General features: G+C 45.3%; 1 protein-coding gene across 1 annotated transcript in view; it reads right to left on the reverse strand.

Moving 5' to 3' along the window:
* Positions 1-26,809, reverse strand: part of LOC147418903 (ARM repeat superfamily protein) — a 29,553-nt gene extending 2,744 nt beyond the window's left edge. Inside the window, exon 1 of the mRNA XM_086505513.1 lies at positions 26,482-26,809. Coding sequence (XP_086361639.1) covers positions 26,482-26,631 — 150 coding nt within the window. The 5' untranslated portion in view covers positions 26,632-26,809. The remainder of the gene's footprint in view (positions 1-26,481) is intronic.
* Positions 26,810-26,900: the final 91 nt, after the last annotated feature.

A 26,900-nucleotide genomic window follows, 5' to 3' on the forward strand; every position in this document is an offset into this window, starting at 1 on the left:
CAGCAGTCAGTACCCGCAGTAGAACCCCCGAACCTCGCAGATCTCACCTTCCCGCAGCAGATCCTCGCCGCACGATCAGATCCCGCGAAGTTTGCAGTTTCAACCCGGAAAACACAGATTTCAGCATCTGCGTTTTCAGCGCGTCGTGTCGTATCCTCGTCATCGACATTGTCACCGACATAGAGTCAAAATTCAGCAGATAAAGGTTTGCAGATTTTAGCCCTTAGCATTTTCAGATTTCAGCCCGTCTCGTCGTCGTCCTCATCGTCCTCAACATCATCGGCGAGTCCAAGCATTGTAGAGATTTGTGCAATCATAAGTAGACCGCTCTCGCCATAGAGGGTGGGGCCTTCGGAGGAGGGTTTTGCGACGTCTCTGGTGTCGTATTCTCTTCTCTATCTCTCAGTCTCATACACTTTGATTCACAGTGTCATTCACTTTGTGTGTCCATTGCACTCTCTCACTAAAGGAACGGAAGGCTCTCCCTTCCGTAAGTAAAAGGAACCCTTGAGCACAATTCGGAGCACTCATCTTGAGCGAAGTTCAAACATTCATTCCGCTGCACCTTACATTGGTATCAGAGCTTTGGCAGTGTTCTGTATCACTCAAGGAAAGAACCACAAGAATCACAAGAATTTTTTTTGCTTGTTGCAATCGCACGAACCCAAGTTTGCTTGGGCGTGTCGATTCCTAATCGTGTTTTTGAAGAGTGACAGGAATCCCAGGAAAGAAGGGCTTGTCCAGCCTCCCCTTGTGTCTCTTTTCACTCATTGAGAGCGGACCGTGCACTTAGCGGCCGGCCAATCGACGTGAGGTGGGAAAAAACAACCTTAGTGTGAGCGCAAAGCCGCTAAGGGGTGCGCCCGCGGAAAAGAGCAGAACTCAGGTGAAGAGAAGATCCTTCTCTAACATAGATTGCAAGCGAAAGAAGAACCTCAAGAACTCAAGAACCTCAAGAACCCCAAGAACCCAAGAACCCAAGACCCATAAGAACCCAAGTTCCTCGTGAACTTAAGAACCCAAGACTTCAGTAGATGGTCATCACCCGAAGCGGTATGGCTACTTTGCATGAAGGTGGTGAGCATGGGAGTAGCGAAGAAGAATTTTCCCCACCGGGAGGTTTTTCTGACCCTCCCCCTTCCCTATCTACGCCAAGGATTCCACCAGATCTATGGAGGCTTGGTGCAAGACGATGATGGACATGATGACAACGTGGCACGAAGTAAGAATGGCAGTCATGGAGTGTGAGCGCAAGCAATTACGCTTGGAGGCCAAAGAATTTGATCGCAAGATGCAGAAAGAAAAACAGAATTGGATCGCAAGAACGTTGTTCATTCTTCCTCTCTCATTTCTAATGTGCAAGCGAAGATTGAAGAGATTCGGGAAAAGGAGACTCTCTTAGTCTCTTCTTCTCCCAAGCATGACACACAAGAACTGCACAATTATAATAAGCATGATGAATTGCAGGATAATGATGAGCATGATGATTTGGATGATAAGGATGAGTTTGCATGATGATCAAGATGTGATTTCTCACGAGCATGATGATTTGCATGAAGATGATGAGATTGTTCACAAGGATGATGCGTTAGTGGATACTTTTTCTAGCGAAGCTAACTTCGTTTCAGATTCGATCAATCACGAAGAATCGATCTTGACTTTCGAGTCGAGGTCCACAACAACCCCCCAAGCAGATTCGATCAAACACGACGAACAGATCTTGGCTCTCGAGCCTAGGTCCAAAGAACCCTTACAGGAAGTATTATGTGTTCGCATGATTAGTCAACACGCACTGTACGAGTGTTTCATTCGTGATCGTTTCTTGTATTTTAATCAGCGTCTTTATGTGATCCCTTGTCCTAGGCATGACATATTGTACGTTGAGCACGTTTCACTCATGAATGAGCACGAATGTATGCGGATTGTTCATGAAAAGTTGAAAAGTATGCATTCAAGGAAGTCACATTTCATGTCTCTTCCTTGGCACGACACAGTTGTAGAAAGAGCACATGAAAGTATGAGCACCAAGCATGGGCATTTCTGTTGTGCATTGCCACAGTTGATTGCTTTAGACCAAAAGAGAAAGATTCGATCTCATTGTTTGCGAGTGTGTGGTGAACTGTTTGGCACTCCGTTTCTTTGTTCATCTACATTGCATGCACAGTCTTTGCGAAAGACAAGATTTTTTCCAATCACTTTACATGGAATAGATATGTTAATTTTTTTGTGTTGGAAGTGGTTTCAGGAATTTTCAGCCATGGAGATTCTTGAAGCAGAAAGAAGCATGACTCTAGACGAAATTGAAGCATCGAAGGAGCCACAGAAGACTTTGTGTCGATTTCGGCACGGCCCAAAGAAGGAAGCGTTGCAGACCTTTATGAAGTTCAAGTACCGCACGACCCACACATCAGAGTGGGCCGGCGAAGAGTCCCTTCCAGGATTTAGGATGCTATTGGCGATCTCCCTCGACGCCATACAGTTCGGTACCAATACCTCACTTTGAAAAGGAGGGGATGTCAGTGACACATCCAACGAATATGAAAGAGATGTCATCATGGCTTTGCATCATTTGAGAATTACTAAGAAAGATACATTGGATGACTATTGCTAGAGGGTTTAGGATACTTATTTGCCAGTGTCTTCGTTTCGGAAGATTACTTTGAGGGACCAGATTGAGCAGTTTTGTTGTGGATTGCCAAAAGAGATTTGGGAGTATTGTCTAGAACAGAAGTTTGACTCCATTCAGAGACTTATGGGACATGCTAACCAAGGATTTGGAATGCATGCCAGGCTCCAGCTCATTAACTTATCCTATGGATAGGGTAGTACCCATCTCACCAAGGTAAGAGTCTTCCAGTGAAGAGAATGAATCAAGGGAACCGGATGACAACTCATCACAGGATTCTGGAGCAGAAAGAGAATCAGATGGTAGCGCATCCGAGGGTTCCGACGAACTAAGGGAACCAGATGCAAGTTCATCAAAGAATCCCGGAGAAGAAAGGGGATCACTTGATAGTGCGTCTCAAGGTTCCGATGATTGAGACCGACATTCCAATGAAGGTGCGCCCTCAACGTTGGCGATTGATACCATGTGATGCCTGAGCTCTGATACCATGTGAGTGCACGTGTGCAGAAGCGTGAGAGAGAGAGAGAGAGAGAGAGAGAGAGAGAGAGAGAGAGAGAGAGAGAGAGAGAGAGAGAGAGAGAGAGAGAGAGAGAGAGAGAGAGAGAGAGAGAGAGAGAGAGAGAGAGCGATCAGCCCCCCACCGACTCCCAGAGCAAGAGACCCAATACAACAACCAGATAGTGGTTACCCCCTTGGCCCTATAAATAGGTGCCCAAGGGGAGGTAGGGCAAGGCCTGATAAAATCCCCCACGACCCATTAAGAAAAGAAATATATAGGAAATATATGAGGGCGCCCGGACAAGGTGGACGGCCAAACAGTGCAGTCTAAATGCATATGCAAAGGGTGGCCAGCCCGGAGGCACAGTAGCCGTACATGTATGCCTTAGACCTGTGAAGCAGCATAGTGGTGTAAGTCTAACAAGGTTGCCACGAGTTGGTCGGGCAGTCGGCACTGAAATCTGAGCAGTAAAGTATGTCTAAGCTCAGTTCAAAGTCATTTAGGCCCCACGCAGCACTTTATAAGTTTGTGGGTACTAGGATATTTAACTCAAAAGAGGCAACCTGGACACATGGCGACACCAGAGCTCATCTGCACGCCACCTCAGGTCTAGGGGCGCCAAAATTTGAGAGAAGAGATCGATTGGGGTTGCTCCTTCTTCATTGAGTCATCCCCGTCGAAGAGTGGATCGTGTTATTGTAGGAAAATTCCACCAAGGGCAAAAAAAATTCCCATTGAGTCTTATGATCAGATATGTAAGACTTCAATAAATCCAGTACGATTGAATTTGCAATCTCAGATTGCCCATCTATCTGCCGGTGGAAAGATGATGAGAACTGCAATCGTGTGCCAATGTTCTCCCAAATAGCCTTCCAAAACAAACTCATGAAGCGGGAATCTCTGTCAGAGACTATTGTCTCAGACATGCCATGTAATCTAAATATCCGGGCAATGAACAATCTCGCGAAATGGTCCGGCTTGATTGTTTTCTTCACTGGAATGAAATGAGCTTGCTTGCTAAATCTGTCAATAACAATCTAGATACCATCGTGCCCACTCTGTGTCTTCCGGACATAAAAAATGAGATCCATTGCAATACTTTCCCAGGGGCGGGTGGAAATGGGTAAAGGCTGTAACAATCCCTGTGCTTTATGCCTGTCAAACTTGACCTTCTTGCATACCAAGCAACTGCGTACAAAATCGTCCACATCCTTCTTGAGTCTCGGCCAAAAGAAGTATCGCTCCACACCTTTCAAGGTGGTATCAATGCCGCGGTGACCCGTAAATGGTGGACAATGGCATTTGGTTAGAACACACAACATTGTTTTCTTCGTCATGTAAGGTGCAGCGGAAGTGAATGTTGAACTTTGCTCAAGATGAGTGTTCCGAACTGTGCTCAAGGGGTTCTTTTACTTACCGAAGGGAGAGCCTTCCGTTCCTTTAGTGAGAGAGTGCAAATGATCACAAACAAAGTGGTAAACATTGTGAATGAAGGTGTTGAAACTGAGAGATAGAGAGAGAAGAATATACACCAAAATGTTGTCAAACCCTCCTCCGAAGGCCCCACTCTCTATGGCGAGAGCGGTCTACTATTGATTGCACATGTCATGATTGTGACTATGTTAACAACAATACATCTACTCCTAGTTGCGAAGTGCCATGCCAAGGAGGACCCTGCGCTTGGATGGTCACACCCCTTCGCCCAAAGGACGTGTCTCTTCGCCAAAAGCCACACTCCTTCGACGACTGGTCACACCCCTTCGCTCTACGGCTGCGACTCTTCGCCCAATGGTTGCAGCTCTTCGCCGAAAGGATGTGTCTTTACGTCTAAAGTCATGTCTCTTCACCAAGAGACGTGTCTTTTCATTTGTGTCTATTCGTCTCCTATATAAGGAGCCCTTGTATCACACATTTCAATGAATCAAACATAGAGTCTTCTAAGTCTTGTCTCGAGTACAGTTCAAGTTTCTTAAGTCTTAATCATGAGTTTAAGTACTTAATTAAGGATTAGCACCTAGAATCCTCAGAGTGGTATCAGAGCAAAAAAAAATCCCGGGACCCTACGGTTGTGAGCCTCTCACCCTTGACGCTACACTCTACACCCCCTTCCCGGTGTTGTATGGAATCTGAAGAACGGTGGCCTACGCACACATCTCGACATGAGGTAACATAAATTACTTCTGTTCTCGTATAAAAAAACATAATACAATCAACCAGAAGCAGCAGCATGGCTGTGTGCATACGTGATTCTCGTGTTGTTGCATGGGTACAAGCAGAAGTGTGTGGCTTTTCAAGTGATAAGGTGTACCTGTGAGTACCCCTTCGTGTGAGTACCCCTTGGCGGACTTCCTGCACCGACGGGCTGAATTTTATGCGGGCTGCTTTGCACCTCTTCGCCGGTGTCTCTTCGTTGGTGACCCTCCGCATGCTACATCCAACCCAAAAGGCACCCTTCTCAAGGGGCATAATCAGCGCAGCCAGCCAACGATGGCAACCTTTCGTCAAAAATATGCTACGCAAGGCAATAAGCAGAGCTGCGTTAAATCTACTGCCCAACCAACATTTTTTTTTAAAAGTCCAGCGCTGAAGTTATTACACATTGGCCACCCCTTAAAATTTTAAGGGAATTGGCCGGGCGCCCAATAAATTTAAAAGGGTACCCATTGGGTACCAAACATTTTTAAAAAAAACACAAACTAAAAGACCAGCAGTGTAAAACAACAGATGGTGCAACTTATGCATTTAGCCCCTCCTCTCTCTCCCGCGTGGTGGAATTCCCCTTCTGGCGCTGTCAATTTGCTCGCATCGGCTTCACGCACGCGATGGATGGCGATCAATTTTGGATTCCCGTGCCCTATTACTCGTACATAGACGAGATTCCCGACGCAATTTTTCCGACGCACCCGCTCCCGGCACCAGAGGTAATTCTTATTTCGGATACTCCAGAGCCCGAACAATTGGCCTTACCCGCACCAGAGCTCATTATTATTCTAGAATCCGTTCCAGAAACCGTCCCAGAACCTGTTCATATAACTTACACGTGTTCGAGTTCCTTTTGAGGCGTAACCATGCCAAATTCTCAAAATGGAGGTGGTCAATCTGACGATGCCCTTACTCTTATCAAGGAGCAGATGGCCACACTTTCCATAAGTCTCGCTTCACTTCACATTCGCTTGGATGAGATGCACACGGAAAACACTTCTCGAAGTCGACCTATTGCTTCTCGGACTACCCATGCTGATTTGACACCTTCTTTCGAAGCTTCAGTGGACGAACCAAACGAACCAGATCCAACTGAAGAGGTAGACAATCGCGAACTTCAATTACTTTATAAAATTTTTAATGCTGCACAAAAGAAGCTTGATGTTAAACTGCCGGAATCGTATAATGGTCGCCGCGACAAGCGCATGCTGGACCAATGGCTATTCAAGATGGAGGTTTACTTATCAACACAGATTTGGTCGAGAGTAAAAAAGTTGCACTTGCTAGTTCTCTACTCAAGGACACAGCATTTCTTTGGTGGCAACGACGGGTTGTTGATGGTAAACACACACCTTCTTGGGATAAATTCCGGCGTGCTATTCGCAAGGCGTTCGAACCTGCCAATGCAAATTTTCATGCCCGGTCCTCTCTTTGCCGCCTGAGCCAGACAGGTTCCTTGGCCGCGTATATCACAGAGTTCCAAAGGCTAACTCTGGAGATAGAGACTCTTAGTCCCTCTGATAAACTTCATAGCTTTATCGACGGACTCGAACCCAACCTGAAGGATGATGTGCACAAATACAACCCTACCACCTTGGATGCTGCAATTGCCTATGTGGAGTGTCTTGGCGATAATTGGCGCCCTACACGGAATTTTCTCCCTGGTGGCAGATCTTCAAACAACGCTCGCTTTTCACAGCACGATCATAGAGACAGCTATAGCCATAGTCACCAACATCAGTCTCAGTTCAGACAGCAAGCAACGCAACCTTATTCAACTTCAAGGTTCTATTCTCAAGATCGACAATCTGAAAACAGATCTTCTATACATGTTCCTCCACTTGATCGTGGTAAAGGACGTGATTTTTCACAAGATCGGCATTCCAATACTTAACAAGGCTCTTCGTCAAATGGATCTTCGACTTCAAAGAAGGAAGGATTATGTACAATTTGCAGTGGTGACCATAGATGGTATCAATGTCCAAAGAGACCAAATCCGTCTAATTCAAAAAGAAATTCCAACCCGGAAACATCATCGAATTTTGAACAACCAGACTCTGCTAAGGATAAAGGAAAATATGTGGTCAATACGATTCGTGTCTCAGAGGATACGAGTATTCTTATGAAGCATGCTCAGTGCAATTCTTCAGTTTTGGAGCCTCTCTCAAAGCAAGTTTTGAGCCTTCTTGGAACCCTCAATGGTTGCTCCATCAATATTTTGGTGGACAGCGGATGCTCGAATAATTTCGTCAGCACTCAAATAGTTCGACGGCTTGGCTTACGAACTCAGAAGACATCTCACTTATATGATGTGGAATTAGCAGATGGATCAATTTTGACTTGTGATCAGACAGTTCGACAGTTGCAGTTCGAGATTCAAACTTATGCAGATCAATTGGATTTTGAAGTCATGCCTTTATCTTATTACGACATGATTCTTGGTCAGCATTGGTTATTCCAATATGATCCACATACCATCAATTTGTTCAAAGATGGACGTGAATTGACTTTACACGGGCTTTCTCATGCGGAAAGAGTGATTCAAGCGACATGATACAGTGGATTATGAAGAGAATATGATTTCCGATACAAATGCAAATATTATTATTGATGAATTTTTGTTTTCATTAACTTCTCCTGAATCAATTGATGAAGACAAAGATAAAGATATAGTTGCAGATTCCGAGTCTAAAGACGACTATGCTTTCTTTGATTCTTTACTGGATGATGATATGCCAATTGCACGTCGTGAAGTGACAGCTTTTGAAGATGATTATGAAGAATTTTGGGATTCATTATTGGAAGATTTTGAACCGTAAGGCTTACATCACACGAAGGATTTTGAAGATAACCTCTTGTTGTAATCAACCTGATTAAGCCAGATTCCTCTAGAAAGTCTTTGAACAATGCAATGATATGGGACTTAGCAGTCAAAGCAAAAAGGTTTCGCAAGAAGCAAAGGTTCAAGACAAAGGTTTCCGATAACTCAACGATTGAAGATTTTCGAAGATTCAATGCTTTTCCAGAGTTCTATCAACATCAGAAGTCATTTCTTTGACACGGGCTCTCATTTTAAATGGGAGGGAATGTCACGCTTGTGACTATGTTAACAGCAATACATCTACTCCTAGTTGCAAATACGCGAAGTGCCATGCCAAGGAGGGCCCCTGCGCATGGATGGTCACACCCTTCGCCCAAAGGACGTGTCTCTTCGCCAAAAGCCACACTCCTTCGACGACTGGTCACACCCCTTCGCTCTACGGGTGCGACTCTTCGCCCAATGGTTGCAGCTCTTCGCCGAAAGGATGTGTCTTTACGTCTAAAGTCATGTCTCTTCACCAAGAGACGTGTCTTTTCATTTGTGTCTATTCGTCTCCTATATAAGGAGCCCTTGTATCACACATTTCAATGAATCGAACACAGAGTCTTCTAAGTCTTGTCTCGAGTACAGTTTAAGTTTCTTAAGTCTTAATCATGAGTTATAAGTACTTAATTAAGGATTAGCACCTAGAATCCTCACAGCACAAATCTCTATATAATGCAATGGACTTGCTGACAATGTCAAGATGATGAGGACGACAACGAGACGGGCTAAAAACTGGAAACGCTTTGGGATGAAATCTGCAAATTTTGTATCTGCTGAATTCTGCCTCTATGTCAGTGACGACGGCGACGACAATGCGCTGAAAATGCAGATGTTGAAACCTGCGAATAGCGGGCTGAATGTGCAAACTCGGGTTGATCTGACCGTGCGGCGAGGATTTGCTGCGGGAAGGTGACATCTGTGAGGTTTGGGGATTGCGGTACGGAATCTAGATGCTGAAAACTGAAAACGTTGATGCAATCATGGGTTCTGTCACCGAGAATCTGCAAACACTAGAGGTAGTCTGCAATCGCAAAAACGCTGGGCTGATCTACTGTTTGATGCAAAAACGCTAGGGAGTCTGCTGTGATCTGTTGGCGCCAGGCATCATCTGCAACTGCAAAACGCTGGGCTCATCTGCAAATGCTGAAAACGCTGGCTGGTCTTTGGTGGCTGAAAACGCTAGGTTGCCTGCCGGGGGGTCTTGCTAAGAAGGTGCACAGTCGAACACTTGGTCCCGTGCACGGTTTGCGAACAGACTCACAAAAGTGCCAAAACACTTCCTAGGCTAACTGAACCCTTGTCATGAACTAGCTTGTCCACGTACACATAGGGTTATATGTGCACGTGGCATCCCCTAATTTTAAGGTGAGGTACTGGTACTGAACTGTATGGCGTCGAGGGGGATCGCCAACAGCTCTGGAATCCTGGAAAGGACTCTTCGCCGGCGCACTCTAACACGTGGGTCATGTGATACTTGAACTTCATAAAGGTCTACAACGCTTGCTTCTTTGGGCCGCGCCGAAAGAGAAGTCATATGTTGCTCCTTCAATGCTTCAACCTCGTCTATAGTCATGCGTCTACCTTCTTCAACAATCTCCAAGGATGAAAATTCCTGAAACCTCTTCCAACACAAAAACATGAACATACCCATTCCATGTAAAGTGACTAGAAAAATTCTAGTCTTCTTTAAAGACTGTGCATGCAATGTAGATGAACAAAGAGACAGAGTGTCAAACCGTTCATCAAACATACGCAAAAAATGGAATCGAAACTTATCTTTCTGATCTAAATCTATCAACTGTGGCAAATCACACCAAAGAAGAGACATGGAATGTGAATTCCTTGGGTGCAAACATTTCACCTTTTCATGAGTAATCCGCATACATCCGTGCTCATTCATGAGTGAATCGTGTTCATCGTACCATCTTATGAAAAGGGATCACATAAGGACGGTGACTAAAATACAGGAAACCATCACGCTCGTATAGCTGTGTAAAAACGCTGGTTTATCAAGATGAGTGCTCCGAACTGTGCTCAAGGGTTCCTTTTACTTCCGGAAGGGAGAGCCTTCCGTTTCTATAGTGAGAGAGTGCAATGATCACAATCAAAGTGAGAGACACTGTGAATGAAGGTACTGATGCTAAGAGATAGAGAGAGAAGAACCAAAAAAGTTGTCAAATCCTCCTCCAAGGGCCCCTCTCTCCCTGGCGAGAGAAGTCGATGCTATTGATTGCACAAATCTGGTACAAAGGTGTTGATGCAAGTGCTTGATGCTATGATGCAAAGACAATCTAAGTCGGTGACGATGGCGACGACAAGGCTGTCTTGTATGGCTGAAAACGCTACTGTCAGGCAGGGCTGAAAACGCTGGTATAGCTGTGTAATACCGCTGGTTTAACCTTGCTGAAATGCTGATGCAGATCTCTGAAAACACTGGTGTAGATGTGAGAAAAACACTGCTATTGTTGGCTGAAAAACGTTGGTTCTATATGTGGCCAGCAAGGCTGAAAACGCTGGCAGATCCGAGGTCTAAATCTGAAAATGAATGGTTGTCGTAGTGGCTGAAAACTGTTTGCTGCAAACCCGGCTACGGCAAACTCTCGCTGCGAGGATCTGCTACGGGTTCGGGCGGTTCATAGAGGCTAATGGCTGAATTCTGAAAACGCTAGTAGATCTGCTGAAATGCAAGAACGCTAGGGCTGATTCTGGGTTCTTGCTTGAGAAGGGATGCTAGAGGGCCTGCTGCAAGAGGATTGCCTGTGCTCTCTTTGCTTCTTCTGCTCTACTGAGTGACTGCCAGGTTTCTTTTATATTAACTTGGTAAAATTGCCCCACCCAATTTCCCACCAAAGTCACTTAATAATAATAAGTGAAAAATGGCTAAAATAGGGAAAATAGGTTCTGTGCACTATAAAATGCTCCTGATGGCTACTGACTGTAACACTGATGATCATGTTGTGTGCAACCAGAGGAAATGCAACTACTCTAAGTGTTCGGACATGCACGGCCTGCACACAGGCTCACAAAGGTGCAAGAACACTTCCTAAGACGACATGAACCCTGGACTTGAAGTAGCTTGTCCACAGATGAGTGCTCCAAAGTGTTCAAGGATTTCCTTTTACTTACAGAAGGGAGAGCCTTCCATTCCTTTAGTGAGAGAGCAAATGATCACAAACAAAGTGGTAAACACTATGAATGAAGGTGTTGAGACTGAGAGATAGAGAGAGAAGAATACGACACCAAAATGTTGTCTAACCCTCCTCCGCAAACCTTTATCTGCTGAATTCTTACTCTATGTCGGTGACGACGTCGATGGTGACGATGCGACGACGACGCGCTGAAAACGCAGATGCTGAAATCTGCGTTTTCCGGGCTGAATCTGCAAACTGCGCTGTATTTGACCGTGTGGCGAGGATCTGCTGCAGGAAGGTGAGATCTGCGAGGTTCAGGACTTCTACTGGGATGTTTGACTGCTGAAAATTGAAAAAGTTGATGCTTATTGAGGTTCCATCGCGATAAATCTGTGAAATGCTGAAGTGTTATGCTGATGCAAAAACGCTAGGGCTTTTGCTGGTTCTGCTGTCACCAGGGCTGATCTGCAATGTAAAACGCCAGGTTGATCTTGATCTGATGTCGCCAGGTTGCTGCAATGCAAACGCTGGACTTGTCTGCAATGCTGAAAAACGCTAGGTGGTTGATACAGAAAACGCTAGGTTGGCTGCTCCAAAAACGCTAGGTGTGGGGGGTCCTGCTAAGAAGGTGCCTGTTGAAGCGGCGTTCCTGCTGCCTCTTCTGCCAGAAAGTGCTAGCGCTGGGTTTTCTTATATGTTAACTTAGGCAATTTTCCCTACCCAATTTCCCAACAAAAGTCACTTAATAAATAAGTGAAAAATGGCTAAAATAGGAAAAATAGGTCTATGCACTGTAAAAATGCTACTGATGGGTTCTGACTGTAATCTGATGGTCATGCTGTGTGCAACCAGAGGATATGCATCTAATTAAGTGTCTGGACATACACGGTCTGCGAACAGACTCACAAAAGTGTCAGATCACTTCCTAATCTAATTGAACTGAACCCATGTCATGATGTCACGTGACACATCCAACCCTATGTGTCCATGGACAAGCTACAGCACAACCAGAGTTAAGTCAGTCAAGTCAGTCTAGAATAGGAAGCGATCTAGCAGTTCTGTGCGCCTGTTCGCAGACCGTGCATGTCCAGACACTTAGTGTAGATGCATATCCTCTGGTTACACACAGAATGACCATCAGATTCCAATCAGATCCCATCAGTAGCATTTTTACAGTGCATAGGCCTATTTTCCCTATTTTTCAGATTTTTCACTTATTATTTTTAAGTGACTTTTGTTGGAAAGTAGGTAGGGCAAATTTGCTAAGTTTGTATATAAGCAAACCAAAGCTAGCACTTTCTGGCAGAAGAGGCAGTAGGAACCCAGTTCAACAGGCACCTTCTCAGCAAGACCCCCAGCAAGCCTAGCGTTTTCTGCATCAGCAAGAGACGCGAGCGTTTTTGCATCCACAGACCAGCCTTGGCGTTTTTGCACTTGCAGATTTCCGGCAACATTAGAACAGGAGATCAGCATAGCATTTTGCATTGCAAGACAACCGGCAGCAAAGCAGAAGACAGAATTCAGCCTAGCGTTTTTGGATTAGCAAGACCGGCCAGCGTTTTGCAGATTCTTCGCGATTCTGCATCAAGAAGGACCAGCGTTTTCAGTTTTCAGCAATCAGACATCACAGTAGAACCCCCGAACCTCGCAGATCTCACCTTCCTGCAGCGGATCCTCGCCGCACGGTCAGATCCCGCAAAGTTCACAGTTTCAACCCGGAAAACGCAGATTTCAGCATCTACGTTTTCAGCGCGTCGTCGTCGCATCGACATCGTCACCGACACAGAGTCAAAATTCAGCAGATAAAGATTTGCAGATTTCAGCCCTTAGCGATTTCAGATTTCAGCCCGTCTTGTCGTCGACATCGTCGGCAAGTCCAAGCATTGTAGAGATTTGTGCAATCATCAGTAGACCGCTCTCGCCATAGAGAGTGGGGCCTTCGGAGGAGGGTTTTACAACGTCTCTGGTGTCAGTGTTCACCACTTTGTTTGTGTCCATTGCACTCTCTCACTCAAGGAACGGAAGGCTCTCCCTTCCATAAGAAAAAGGAACCTTTAGCACAGTTCGGAGCACTCATCTTGAGCAAAGTTCAACATTCACTTCCGCTGCACCTTACATTGGTATCAGAGCTTTGGCAGTGTTCTGTATCACTCAAGGAAAGAACCACTGAAATTTTTTTTGCTTGTTGAGGTCGCACGAACACAAGTTCCCTTGGGCTTGTCGATTCCTAATCGTATTTCTGAAGAGTGACAGGAATCCCAAGAAAGAAGGGCTTGTCCAGCCTTCCCTTGTGCCTCTTTTCACTCATTGAGAGCGGACCGTGCACTTAGCGGCCGGCCAATCGCGTGAGGTGGGACAAAGCAACCTTGGTGTGAGCGCAAGGCCACCAAGGGGTGCGCCCGTGGAAAAGAGTAGAACTCGGGTGAAGAGAAGATCCTTCTCTAACACAGATTGCAAGGGAAAGAATAACCTCAAGAACCTCAAGAACTCAAGACACCCAAGAACCCAAGTTCCTCGTGAACTTAAGAACTCAAGAACCCCAAGGACCCAAGTTCCTCGTGAACTTAAGAACCCAAGACCATAAGAACCCTCGACTTCAGTGGATGGTCATCACTCGAAGCGGAATGGATACTTCGCTTGGAGGTCATGAGCATGAGAGAGGCGAAGAAGAATTTCCCCACCAGGAGGTTTTTCCGACCCTCCCCCTTCCCCATCTACGCCAAGGATTGCACTAACTCCTATGAAGGAGATAACGCAGTTGTTTATGGACAACAAGTTCGAACGTGAAGCAAGAGAAGCAGAAAGAAAGGCCTACGAAGAAAGTATGGCAGCCATATATCGTGAATACGACGCAAAAATGGAAGCCATAGAGCGTGAGCACGAGCGCGAGAACAAAGAAAGACTAGCAAGATTTGATCGCGAGAACAGAGCAAGAATGCAAGAGATGTTGCGACTCTTTTCTCAAGTGCAGGCGCACTTTGCACAGAATCAGGAAAAGGAGACTCTTTCAGACTCTACTTCTCCAAAGCAAGACACACAGGAATGGCATGATGATAAGCATGATGATTTGGATGACAATGACAAGCATGATGATTTGCATGATCAAGATGTGATGTCTCACGAGCATTAATGATTTGTATGATCAAGATGTGATTGTTCACAAGGATGATGGTTTAGTTGATGCTTTTTCTAGCGAAGCTAACCTCGTTGCAGATTTGATCAATCACGAAGAATCGATCTTGGTTCTCGAGTCGAGGTCCACAGAACCCCCACAGGAAGATTCAATCAAACACGAAGAACCGATCTTGGCTCTCGAGCCTAGGTCCAAAGCACCCTTACAGGAAGTACCATGTGTTTGAATGAGTAGTCAGCACGGATTGTTTGAATGTTTCATTCATGGTCGTTTCCTGTATTTTAGTCGGCGTTTTTATGTGATCCCTTTTCCTAGGCATGACATATTGTACGTTGAGCACGTTTCACTCATGAATGAGCACGGATGTATGTGGATTATTCATGAAAAGTTGAAAAGTATTGCATTCAAGGAAGTCACATTCCATGTCTCTTCCTTGGCACGATACAGTTGTAGAAAGAGCACATGAAAGTATGAGCACCAAGCATGGACATTTTCATTGTGTTTTGCCACAGTTGATTGATTTAGATCAGCATGACAAGATTCGATCTCATTGTTTGCGTGTGTGTGGTGAACGGTTTGGCACTCCATCTCTTTGTTCATCTAAATTACATGCACAGTCTTTAAGGAAGACAAGATTTTTTCCAGTCACTTTACATGGAATAGGTATGTTCATGTTTTTGTGTTGGAAGTGGTTTCAGGAATTTTTAGCCTCGGAGATTCTTGACGATGGTAGACGCATGACTATAGACGAAGTGGAAGCATTGAAGATGACTTTGTGTCGCTTTTGGCGCGGCCCAAAGAAGCAAGCGTTGCAGACCTTTATGAAGTTCAAGTATTGCACGACCCACGCCTCAGCGTGGGCCGGCGAACAGTCCTTCCCAGGATTCCAGACCCTGTTGGCGATCTCCCTCGACACCATACAGTTTGGTACCACTACCTCACTTTGAAAAGGAGGGGATGTCACGTGACACATCCAACCCTATGTGTCCATGGACAAGCTACAGCACAACCAGGGTTCAGTCAGTCAAGTCAGTCTAGAATAGGAAGTGATCTGGCACTTTTGTGAGTCTGTTCGCAGACCGTGCATGTCCAGACACTTAGTGTAGATGCATATCCTCTGGTTGCACATAGCATGACCATCAGATTCCAGTCAGATCCCATCAGTAGCATTTTTACAGTGCATAGGCCTATTTTCCCTATTTTTGACATTTTTCACTTATTATTTTTAAGTGACTTCTGTTGGAAAGTAGGTAGGGCAATTTTGCTAAGTTTGTATATAAGCAAACCAGAGCTAGCACTTTCTGGCAGAAGAGGCAGCAGGAACCCAGCAAGCCTAGCGTTTTCTGCATCAGCAAGAGACCCGAGCGTTTTTGCATCCACAGACCAACCTTGGCGTTTTTGCACTTGCAGATTCCCGGCGACATTAGAACAGCAGATCAGCATAGCGTTTTGCATTGCAAGACAACCGGCAGCAGCAGAAGACAAAATTCAACCTAGCGTTTTTGGATCAGCAAGACCGGCCAGCGTTTTGCAGATTCTTCGCGACAAGGCATCAAGAAGGACCAGCGTTTTCAGTTTTCAGCAATCAGACATAGCAGTAGAACCCCCGAACCTCGCAGATCTCACCTTCCCGCAGCAGATCCTCGCCGCACGGTCACATCCCGCAAAGTTCGCAGTTTCAGCCCGAAAAATGCGGATTTCAGCATCTACGTTTTCAGCGCATCGTCGTCGCATCGACATCATCACCGACACAGAGTCAGAATTCAGCAGATAAAGATTTGCAAATTTCAGCCCTTAGCGATTTCAGATTTCAGCCCGTCTCGTCGTCGTCCTCATCGTCGTCGACATCGTCGGCAAGTCCAAGCATTGTAGAGATTTGTGCAATCATAAGTAGACCGCTCTCGCCATAGAGAGTGGGGCCTTCGGAGGAGGGTTTTACAACGTCTCTGGTGTCGTATTCTCTTCTCTCTCTATCTCTCAGTCTTAGCACCTTCATTCACAGTGTTCACCATTTTGTTTGTGTCCATTGCACTCTCACTAAAGGAACGGAAGGCTCTCCCTTCCATAAGAAAAAGGAACCTTGAGCACAGTTCGGAGCACTCATCTTGAGCAAAGTTCAACATTCACTACCGTTGTACCTTACACATGAAGTAGCTTGCCCACGTACACATAGGGTTAGATGTGCACGTGACAGATGTTGTCTAAGTTCTACCTCATCCTTGGAGAAGAATATAATGTCATAAAAGAAAGTGTCATGTGACACATCCAACCCTCTGTGTCCGTGGACAAGCTACAGCATGATCAGGGTTCAGTCAGTCCAGTTAGTCTAGATTAGAAGTGATCTGGCACTTTTGTGCAAAGTAGGTAGGGCAATTTGGGTAAGAAAATATATAAGCAAACCAAAGCTAGCACTATTTGGCAGAAGAGGCAACATGAGCCAAGCTCAGCAGGCAACTTCTCAGCAGACCAACATACCTGGCGTTTTTGTCATCAGCATGCCTAGCATTTTTGGGAGCCCATGACTAGCGTTTTCAGCAGATACCACCCACAACAATGCAGCGATTTTCAGCAATGAAGTATTTGCAGATTCAGCCCTAAAGAGGTAGCAGATTCAGCCCGGTAAGACCATCAGATTCAGCCTTTAGGAACCTCTGTTTTCAGCCTTAAACCTGCAGATTTTCAGCGACAAAGTCCCACAAAAACAGCCCCAAGAATCAGCGTTTTTGGACCCGCAGCGGATTTCAGCCCATAGCGTTTTTGGACAGCAGTAGAAAGATTGCAGATTTCAGCCCTTAGGTCAACTTCGTCATCATCGTCGACATAGCCTAGACTTGCATCAATCACTTGCATTCAGTTGTACCAGTTTGTGCAATCATAAGTAGACCACTCTCGCCAACGAGAGTGGGGCCTTCGGAGGAGGGTTTTATAACGTCTTTGGTGTCGTATTATCTTCTCTCTCTATCTCTCAGTCTCATACACTTGCACGCACAGTGTCCATTCACTTTGTTTGTGATCATAGCATTCCCTCAATAGGAACGGAAGGCTCTCCCTTCCATAAGAACAAAAGGAACCTTGAGCACAGTTCGGAGCACTCATCTTGAGCAAAGCGCAAACATTCATTCCGCTGCACCTAACAGAAAGTGCCAACAAAAGATCTGTACTCTTTGAAAATCCTGTCCATCATTCGGTTAAAAGTCGCTGGAGCATTGGTAAGGCCAAAAGGCATCACCAAAAATTCATATAAACCGAAGCTCTTCCGAAAAGCTGTCTTGTAGACATCTCCTGCGCAATTCGGATCTGATGATATCCGCTTTTCAAATCGATCCTGTTGAAACAAGAGGATCCTTGTAGTCGGTCAAGAATATCATCGATCCTCGGAATCGGAAATCTGTTCTTCATGGTGATTTTATTGAGAGCTCTATAATCAATGCGCATTCTCCAAGATCCGTCTTTCTTTAAAACCAACAACACCGGAGAGCAGTAGGGTGAAGTACTCGACTGAATAAGACCCTTTTCCAAAAGGTCTTTCACTTGGTTCATGATCTCTTCATTCTAGGCTCAGCTTACACGGTAAGGTGGCCGGTTCGGTGGTGTGCTTCCAAGTATCAGATCAATAGTATGATCCTCAGGACGAGATGGTGGCAACTCGCCTAGCAGGCCCTTAGAAAAGCAATCGGGATTCGGCATGAGTGTGAAGAAAATATTGGCGTTCTTTTTCGAGATCAAAACATATTCGACCTTCAATCATCATTCAGTTCTCTCCAGAAAATTCGAGTAAAGAAACTGAATTTCATCAAGTACAATCTCTTTGCCCTTCATTTGTCAAAGTCGTTTTCTCAGCTTCGATAGTCAACCATGGCGTTGTTCTTGTGGTACCAAGGGATCTCGAGGAGGACGTCACAACCTTCCTAAGGGCATTACGTAGAAGTCCCCGTGCCCTAAATACCCCTGACATTGCAAACGAAGTTTGCCAATGATCGATGTAGTGGCAACATCCCGCCCGAGTGCTGCTAGAACTGCCTTCGCCTGTGGCCTCAGCCTGTCGGACGTAATTCCAAGTCGAGCCACCAATTTAAGAAGTTGGCCTTGGCTCCTCCATCAAAGAAAAAAAAATGAGGGCTTCCTGATCTTTCACTTTGCTCTAAGTGCGGCAAAATTTTGTACTTTCGTTCATCTAATTCGGTTCGGGCCCCACGCAATGTGGTACCAGTTTTGCTTTCAACTACCTTTTGTGCTACGTTCCTCTGTTGCTCTACCTATCTTCAGTCTGTTCTTGCTGTGCCTTTTTGGGACACTTTGCGGAGATGTGTCCAAATTCCTCGCAACCAAAACACTTCCCCTCTTTGAGATAGATAGCCCTTTCTTTAAGAGTCAGTCGGGGACGTGTATCTTTCTTTTCTCTGTCTTGGGAACTCTTTCTCTTTCTACTTTCATGTGAGAGGTCTGTTGGGTTCTCTAAGCCAAGATCTCATCAGTGGGGTAAGTCAAATTTCCCGAGTGTATCGCAAAACCCCGTTTCGCATGACCCATCAATTCTTGAATAGAATTCGACTTTTGTTCCAGGCAGTAGTCTCGGATCTCTGTAGGGAGTCCGCAGCAAAACCGCTCAATCTGTTCCTTAAAAGACACCTTCATAAATGAAGAGGTTGGTAGAAAAGAGTTCCAAAATCTCTCGCAATAAGCATCCAAAGAATCTCCCTTGGTCATCCGAAGATGATTCCAAGCGGTTCGTATATCTCGTACGTACTCCCGAGTCAGTCAAGAAGAAAATAAAGAGCCTTTTGAATTTTAACCATGTAACTGGAGCTTCCTTCCTCAGAAGAAGAGTGGACCACCATGTTCGAGCATCTTGGAACCCACACATATGCCAATCTGCAGTTGACGTTTGTACCCCTTTTTGGTAAACTTGTCCGAATTTTTTTTTGCCCAAATCTTCATTCTTTTCTTCAGTTCCCACGCCGGATTTTCAACTTTTCTTTGCCTTCCCACTGAGAGATGTCATCTCTACCAAATTCTTCACGAGAACCCATGTGTAATCTGGGATTCTTTATGGCTTTATGCCCTGTAAGACAGAGCCACGAAGACAAGAGCGCGCCCGATGCGCCATGTATGAAGGGTGGGAGTGGCTAATAAGTCCGGGGTCGGGGCACGAAGATTCTTTCCCAAAAGCTGTGCGCGCTGCAAAAAGGATCGGATCCTCCATAGAAGAAGAATTTTTATGTGCTCTGATACCACTGTAACAAACTTGGACACCCCAAGTCAAGATTCTACTACGACAACAGAGATTCGCTTCAAAACAGTTCACACTTCACAATTAAGTCGACACGGCCCAGCGTAGTTCCGTGCCTAGAGATATTGGCCCCAAAGACTGGCGCCCCTTTCGGTATTTCTTTTTGTATTAATCTGTGTTCAAAGTACAAGAGAGTGGGTAGGTGCTCACTCTCAGACTCCCTGAGAAGTGAAGCCCTGCCCACTTATTTAAAGGTACAAGGGATGCCCAAAAGCAAAGCCCCAAAAGCATTCAACTTTAAAGCAACTGTCCAAAAATCAGTCAGCATTGAAAAAGAGGATTTCCGTACAGCTGCCACGTCAGTCTGTCAGCGGATTTTGCGCCCAAAAATCCAGGCTGCCACGTGTCTGCCGTTCAATGAGTGTCCGAGTCTGCTGTGTGTGTATCTGGGACAATGCCACGCCTACGTGACAACCCCTCCCAACTTACTAGGGTTGGCAGAGGGGCCCAAAACCTCTTAAAGAAAAGCAGAGCCCCCAAATTGCATAGAAGTGCTGACGTGGCAAATTCTTCGAGCGTCCCCAAAATTCGTTGAAAAGTGCTCGCGTGGCAATCCGTACAGACAAGCCCGCGTTTTATGCTAGGGACAGAGGACGCTAGCTTTTCGGAGTACTCGAAAGTGATCGATCATTGTGAGACACATCCATATCTCATGTGGAAAAGCAAATAAGCAAAAATGCACTTCAAGTTGTCCTCAAAGATGTACCTTTAATCAAAGACTTTCCCTCACACGTAAAGTTGAGTCTTCCGTACAAAACTCAAGAGTTATTAAATTGAATTCCTTTACTCCAAAACTTCCTCAAGATAACAACACGTCCATTAAGGAGCGGCAACAAGAAAATATTGTTACCTTGTTCTATTGTTCTCATCCCACTCCACGGATTACATTCTTCATAGACTGGAGGGTAAAATCTAAGCTTGCATTGCTAAGTCCATCCGCTACAGAGTATATTGCGAATACATCTTCATGTTTCTACGAAGTTCAGGTGAAAGTCCTTCTTCAAAGTTCTTCATCACAAGGGGAGATGTCACAAACTATTGACGTGTCAAAGCCCTGAAGAAGGGAGCCAACTTGCAGATGTCGGCCGAGGGAACCCGATCACCGTAAAAAGCAGCAAAAAGGGCATGTTTTGACTATTTTTGAGGGGTTTACGTTTGATTGTGAAATTTGTTACCGGGGAACGCGTTCCGTAGGCCCTAGAAGGCCGGAACGCCGTTCCCTCCCCATCTGGCAAGCTGGAACGCCCCGGAACGTTTTGCCGTTCCGGGTGACCACCTGATACCGGAATGGCTCCGGAACGGCCAACTCTCAAAAATGGGAAGAAATAGGCAGTTTTTTGCAAATTTGCAGTGAACATTAGGTGTTTTTTTAGTGTGCAAGGACTCAAAAATTAAAATGCACCCCCTCACACCCATTCCCTTCTCAAGCATTATTTGGGTGTTTTTTATGCCTCCCGTTCCGCGCAGTTCCCGTTCCGGACCCCTGGCCGTTCCCCCGTTCCGCGAGGGTCCCCGTCGCCGTTCCCGTTCCGCGTTCCGAGTAACTCTGGCCTAAACCCTAAGAAGAACAAGTAACAAAAGAAGTCCTACCAACTTATGGGGACCCCGTCCGATGGGGCCCCAAGTGACATAAAGGATTAAAATAAAGCAAGACCACACACACAAGGAAGGAATTGCGTGGAAATGATGACGTGACAGATTTCTGAAAATTACGTTGATTGATGATGTGGCAGGCTGTACGGATTTTCATAAATTACGCTGGCAGCTTTTTGGCTTTGCTTTTGGACCAGAAGCTTTTCAATTTTGAAGGCTTTTCACTGGAACTGCTTTTTAGGCCAAGGGCCTTTAAATATGAGGTTAGGGCTCATTCTCTGGCATGCTTGTTGGCGAAGGTGCAGAGTCTGGAGTACCGGCTTGTACGTGCTCCGACCCTGGACTTACTAGCCACTCCCACCCTTACTTCATCACGCATCAGGCGCGCTCCCGTCTTCACCAGCTCATGTCTTACAGGGCATAAGCCATAAAGATCACTTGCAAGAGAAGGTCTTGAGTCACTTTTTTTTTTCAAAAGCAGTGCCATGCAGATGTTGATGTTTATAACTACCAAGCAGCACACTTCCAAGGACTTGGCAAGCTTGCAAGAAAATTTTGCCCGAAGCTGTATGGTTTCTGACATCTTTCTTCGGAGTGCAACTTCTGGCAGAGTGGGGTATCCTGAAATGCTTGCCATGGAAACCCTAGCAAATTACAACTTGAAATTTCTCGACATCTCCTAGTAGATGTCTCTTCACGAGCAGATGACCTTGGAGGTTTTGTGCAATTGCTATCTTGGGACTACCATTGCCGCCAAAGAAACACTGTCTGTCCAACAGCTGATGGACAATGCTGTGCTCAGCTACGACCTTATGGAATGAATCTAACCCTAATTTTTGGTGCAGGTTTCAGGATGGAAAGTCGGTCGACTTTTCGAGCTCGATCGATGTCGAGATTACTTTTAAGTTTGAATTTTGCTTGAGTAACTTGTTTGGTGATCCTGTTTGAAATTTGTTTGAAATGGATGGTATCTGTTTTGAACCTGCCTTAATGCTGATTTGAAATGTTTGACTCTGGTTTTAATACTGGTTTAATGATTGGTGATTTTACTCCCGGGTGGAGCAGCGAAAAAATAATGTTTGAGAGGCTTGTTCATACTCATGGCCCGGACCCTTGTGGTTATTTGCGGAGGGAGTATTGAATGATTGAAAAGTGTTGTTACTCATGGCCCGGACCTGCATGGTTATTTACAGGGGGAGTATTAAGAAGTCTGAGTATTGGTTACTCTCAGCACCTCCAAACGACGCAGGCTGCGGTCAAGGGGGCGTTTGGTTGTAAAAGGCCTCTATATCTCATGGCCCGGACCTTTTTAGTTTATTTGCGGGAGGAGTGATGAGGGATCGTTGAACAGCTCATAGCCCGGACCTAGATGGTTATTTGCGGGGGGAGTGTTCATCGGCGGCTTTATGTTTCTATGTCTTGTAACATGCATATGTGAGCATTTGTGTTGCATTGTGCAAACCACTGAATATTCCTAATTGGATGAGATTGACGGGGTATATAATTTTAGTGCATCAAGACACCCGTGGAATCTGGGTGTGATGGCTAATTTTACTACGATATTCAGCCTGAATATCAAGAGTTCCGATCTGGACGAAAGGAGAAGCTAACTCCTTGATCAAAAGAGCCGAAAGGAGAAGCTAACTCCTTAACAAAAAGAGAAAATTGATTGTCCCTCGGAATGACCTTCGAAAATTTTTGAGCTAACTTGCAGATATGCTGTAACCGCGGACGATTACACTCTTTCAAGAAGGGGAGATGTCACAGACTGCTGACGTGTCAAAGCCCTGAAGAAGGGAGCCAACTTGCAAATGTCGGCCGAGGGGCCTAAACCCTAAGAAGAACAAGTAACAGAAGAAGAAGTCCTACCAACTTATGGGGACCCCGTCCGATGGGACCCCAAGTGACATAAAGGATTAAAATAAAGCAAGACCACACACACACACAAGGAAGGAATTGCATGGATCTGATGACGTGGCAGATTTTCGAAAATTACGCAGACTTATGACGTGGCAGGTTGTACGGATTTCCGCGCTTTGCGTTGGCTGATGACGTGGCAACTCTACGGATTTTCGTAAATTACGATGTCAACTTTTTGGCTTTGCTTTGGCTTTTGAGTTTTGAAGGCTTTTCATTGTAACTGCTTTTTAGGCCAAGGGCCTTTAAATATGAGGTTAGGACTCATTCTCTGACATGCTTCCTGGAGAAGGTGCAGAGTCTAGAGTACCGGCTTATACTGTGTTAATGCAATATAAAGAAATACCGAAAGGGGCGTCAAGGTTTGGGGCCAATATTCTCTGGGGTAGAATTCCGCCACTCCGTGTCGCGTGTCGTCTCTCTCTCTCTCTTTCTCTCTCTCTCTCAGTTCAGTTGTTATTGAAGTGTTAAAAGTCTGTTCAGTCTGTTCTTTTCTATTGGCACGTGGTGCCCGTCTGTGACATTCAAGGATGGAGCCACCATGGAAAGAGTGAACCAATACATGATCATGTAATCCGAAACTCGCTCTTGCTCCTTTTGGGCTAAAACCAAGCCCAATCTTCTCCGATGATTTCCTCAGAGTGTAGAGGGAAAAATTTCTCAGAAAACTTCGCTTGGAATTGAATCTAAGTCTTTTCTTCGAGTTCCTTGTAAAGCTTTGGTATACCACCAAGTACTCGCAGTACCCTTTAGATGCCTACTCACATACCTCACCTACTACTCTTCTGTGAGATTGCTGCCGGCAAAGACAATTTCAAACTATCAAATGAGAGAGCCTTTGGATCATTTCCGCTTTTGTCGAAAGTATCAACCTTGACTGGAATGTTCTCGGGTCGAGAGACCTTCATGTCCTTCCCGGAATAGCAGGACTTCTTGGCTATGGTTCTAGACTTGATGTTCATGGGGACTCTAAAAGAGTGAGGTGAAACTGGGGATGATAAATAAAGTTCTTTCAAACTTCTCTGAATGGAAACAAAAGAGTTCAACTCACTTGTGGGTTCTAAAGGATCTTGAGCATTCCCCTCCTCGAATTCTGTAGGTTCTTGAGCACCTTGCTCTTGTCGCCATCTCAGAGAATCCCATGTCTTGTCAATTTTCTACAGGGATTAAAAAATTTCCAACTTTGTGAGCTTTCCTTGCAAGTCTTGAAGCTACTCGTGCTTGCTTCTCTCTTGGCTTGTCATGGCTTCTTTCCATATCTCCTAGAGTCATCCTCCTTTACAAAGAAAGAGAAAAGACCTTGCTCTGATACCACTATCACAAACAAGAGTATAACAATATAAAATATACTTTCGTAAATAACAAGAGTATCTGCCAATGGGTTAGTACTAGCAAAAGTACTAAAGAAAGCAAGAACAAAGCCCGGACGAGTAGAGGAGTATCCCCACATAAAAGAAGTAGCACCCTATGTGGTGCCCATCATTGTGTCCTAGTTTTAATGCTGCCTTTATCTACATTACTTGCAGCAAAGCCATGTCTTACCAATAGGAGCTTTCACTTGACAAGAGACTCTTACACAATATTCAACCTTCACTCTTTGTGAGAAAGTCTCCAAGACTCTTCTATCACATCGTACATCTTTCTCCCCAATGATTGTAGCTTCAAAAGGCCATTACAGTGTACTTATGCACACTTTAATGGCTGTTATTTACAAAGTCGTAGGTTTTTTCACATCTACGGGCAATGTAAAAACTTACAAAAAGCAAAAAGTTTATAAACACGTTCAAACGTGGGTTTCTAAAACTTACAAATGAGCAAAGCTAGCTTAGGGTAGATTAGCTTGTATGCCCGGCACAAAGGAGACAATAGTTACCCGGAACGTGGAATAGGAACGACGACGGGATCCCCGCGGCGGAACGGGGGAACGATGAGGGGTCCGGAACGGGAACGGCGCAGAACGGGAGGCATAAAACACCCAAATAATGCAATTTTAAGCTCTGTGTGATTGAATATTAGTAGTGTCACAATCCTTTGACTCTAATACTCACAAAAAACTTGATTTGAAGACCATTCAACCTTACTATGGCGAACGTGTGTCGTATAGACTTGAGAGCTTGAGGGGGGAGCGACGCGGGAGAGAGAGAGAGAGAGAGAGAGAGAGAGAGAGAGAGAGAGAGAGAGAGAGAGAGAGAGAGAGAGAGAGCTTAAAAGTTGAGAGAGAGGGAGACGAGAGAGAGCTTGAGAGAGAGGGGGAGGGAGAGAGCCTTGTCGACTCTAAAGTCTAGAGTCTAAACTAATGAGGCTAGAGCTTGAGAGTCAAGACTCGAGACTCGAAAGGGTAGAGCTTGAGCTTTGACCCTTGAAAGCTTGTGTGCACTGTGAAGGTAAAGGGTGGGGGGAAGGGCATTTAATAAGGGGGAGCCTCACAAGATAAAGCTCATAAATCTGAAAATCTGCCATTCCCAGCTGTTCCGGGCTGGCCGTTCCAGTACCAAATCCTTGTCCGGAACGTCTGGCCGTTTCGGGCCGTTCCGGGCCATGAAAACCCTCCGGAACGCCGTTTCGGCGTTGCCAGCCCACAGAGGGGCGTTCCCTGGTAACTATCTTGTATGCATGGCATCAAAGGAGAAAATGGCTGCTACATACTTAAGCCTCATATCCATGACTCTGTCATTCATGAGGCATGTCCTTTGTGCTTGATCCTTAATAATCAGTGCCTCAATTGCACAAGGGGTGACCTCACAATTGTACAAAAGCTAACGCAGCTACCCAAGCAGCTCGAGCTTTTCCATGACCTTTCGACAATGCTTTTTGTAGCCACATTGCTTGTTCCTGCCCAAGGAAAATTGAGTCTCTTTTCAGCTGTTCGTTATAATTAAGTATCTTGATGACGCTCCAATGATTTTGAGCACTCCAAATCTATTGCCAAATGAAACTTCGAGCTCAACCACAAACTGGTTCAAGCCTCACTTGGAAACAGAAAATTTATAAAAAAAAGGTGAGATGATGAGCTACTAAAATTTGGACAGCAAGATTTATTATCATTATGACATTCCCAACAGAGTATAGAATGTCTCTTTATAAAAATCAGAAATCCATCTTGATACGAAGAAAACAAAAGATGCAGAAGAAAATAAGAAATAACAGAATGGAAAAGTACACGAGTAACAAAAGCAAATGCTGCCCCACAAACATGATCGATGGTTCCCAGAATAGAAGCTTACCTTGTCCGTACTAGAAAACTGAGAAAACTGCATGCTCTGGAGAAAATTGCTTCCGGATTCTTGGCACCATGGAGAACGAGCAGTAATTGCTTCATGCAATGCCTTGCTGTGGCAGGCAGTAACCAACAAACGGCTCACGGTGCGCCTCATGTTCCCTGGACGATAAGTGTCGGCACCTCTCCCCCCCTCTCTCTCTCTCTCTCTCAGCCTACCCACCTCAGCCACGCAGGATGAGAGCGCACGCTTCACCGACTAGGTACTCTCGCTCGCAACCCAGCCTTGCAGGCTGAGAGCGCGATGAACAGAGGTTTGACTCTGCTAAGATGTTCGTCAATATTCATCGTAGACTGCCCCCTAATAAATTAAGGGAAGATGAAGCAAAGTAAGTTTAAATACGTGCCAACAGTGATCAATCCCAT

Source organism: Adiantum capillus-veneris, chromosome 29, assembly GCF_014529385.1.
Source record: "Adiantum capillus-veneris isolate H3 chromosome 29, ASM1452938v2, whole genome shotgun sequence".
In the NCBI taxonomy this organism is placed as follows: domain Eukaryota; kingdom Viridiplantae; phylum Streptophyta; class Polypodiopsida; order Polypodiales; family Pteridaceae; genus Adiantum; species Adiantum capillus-veneris.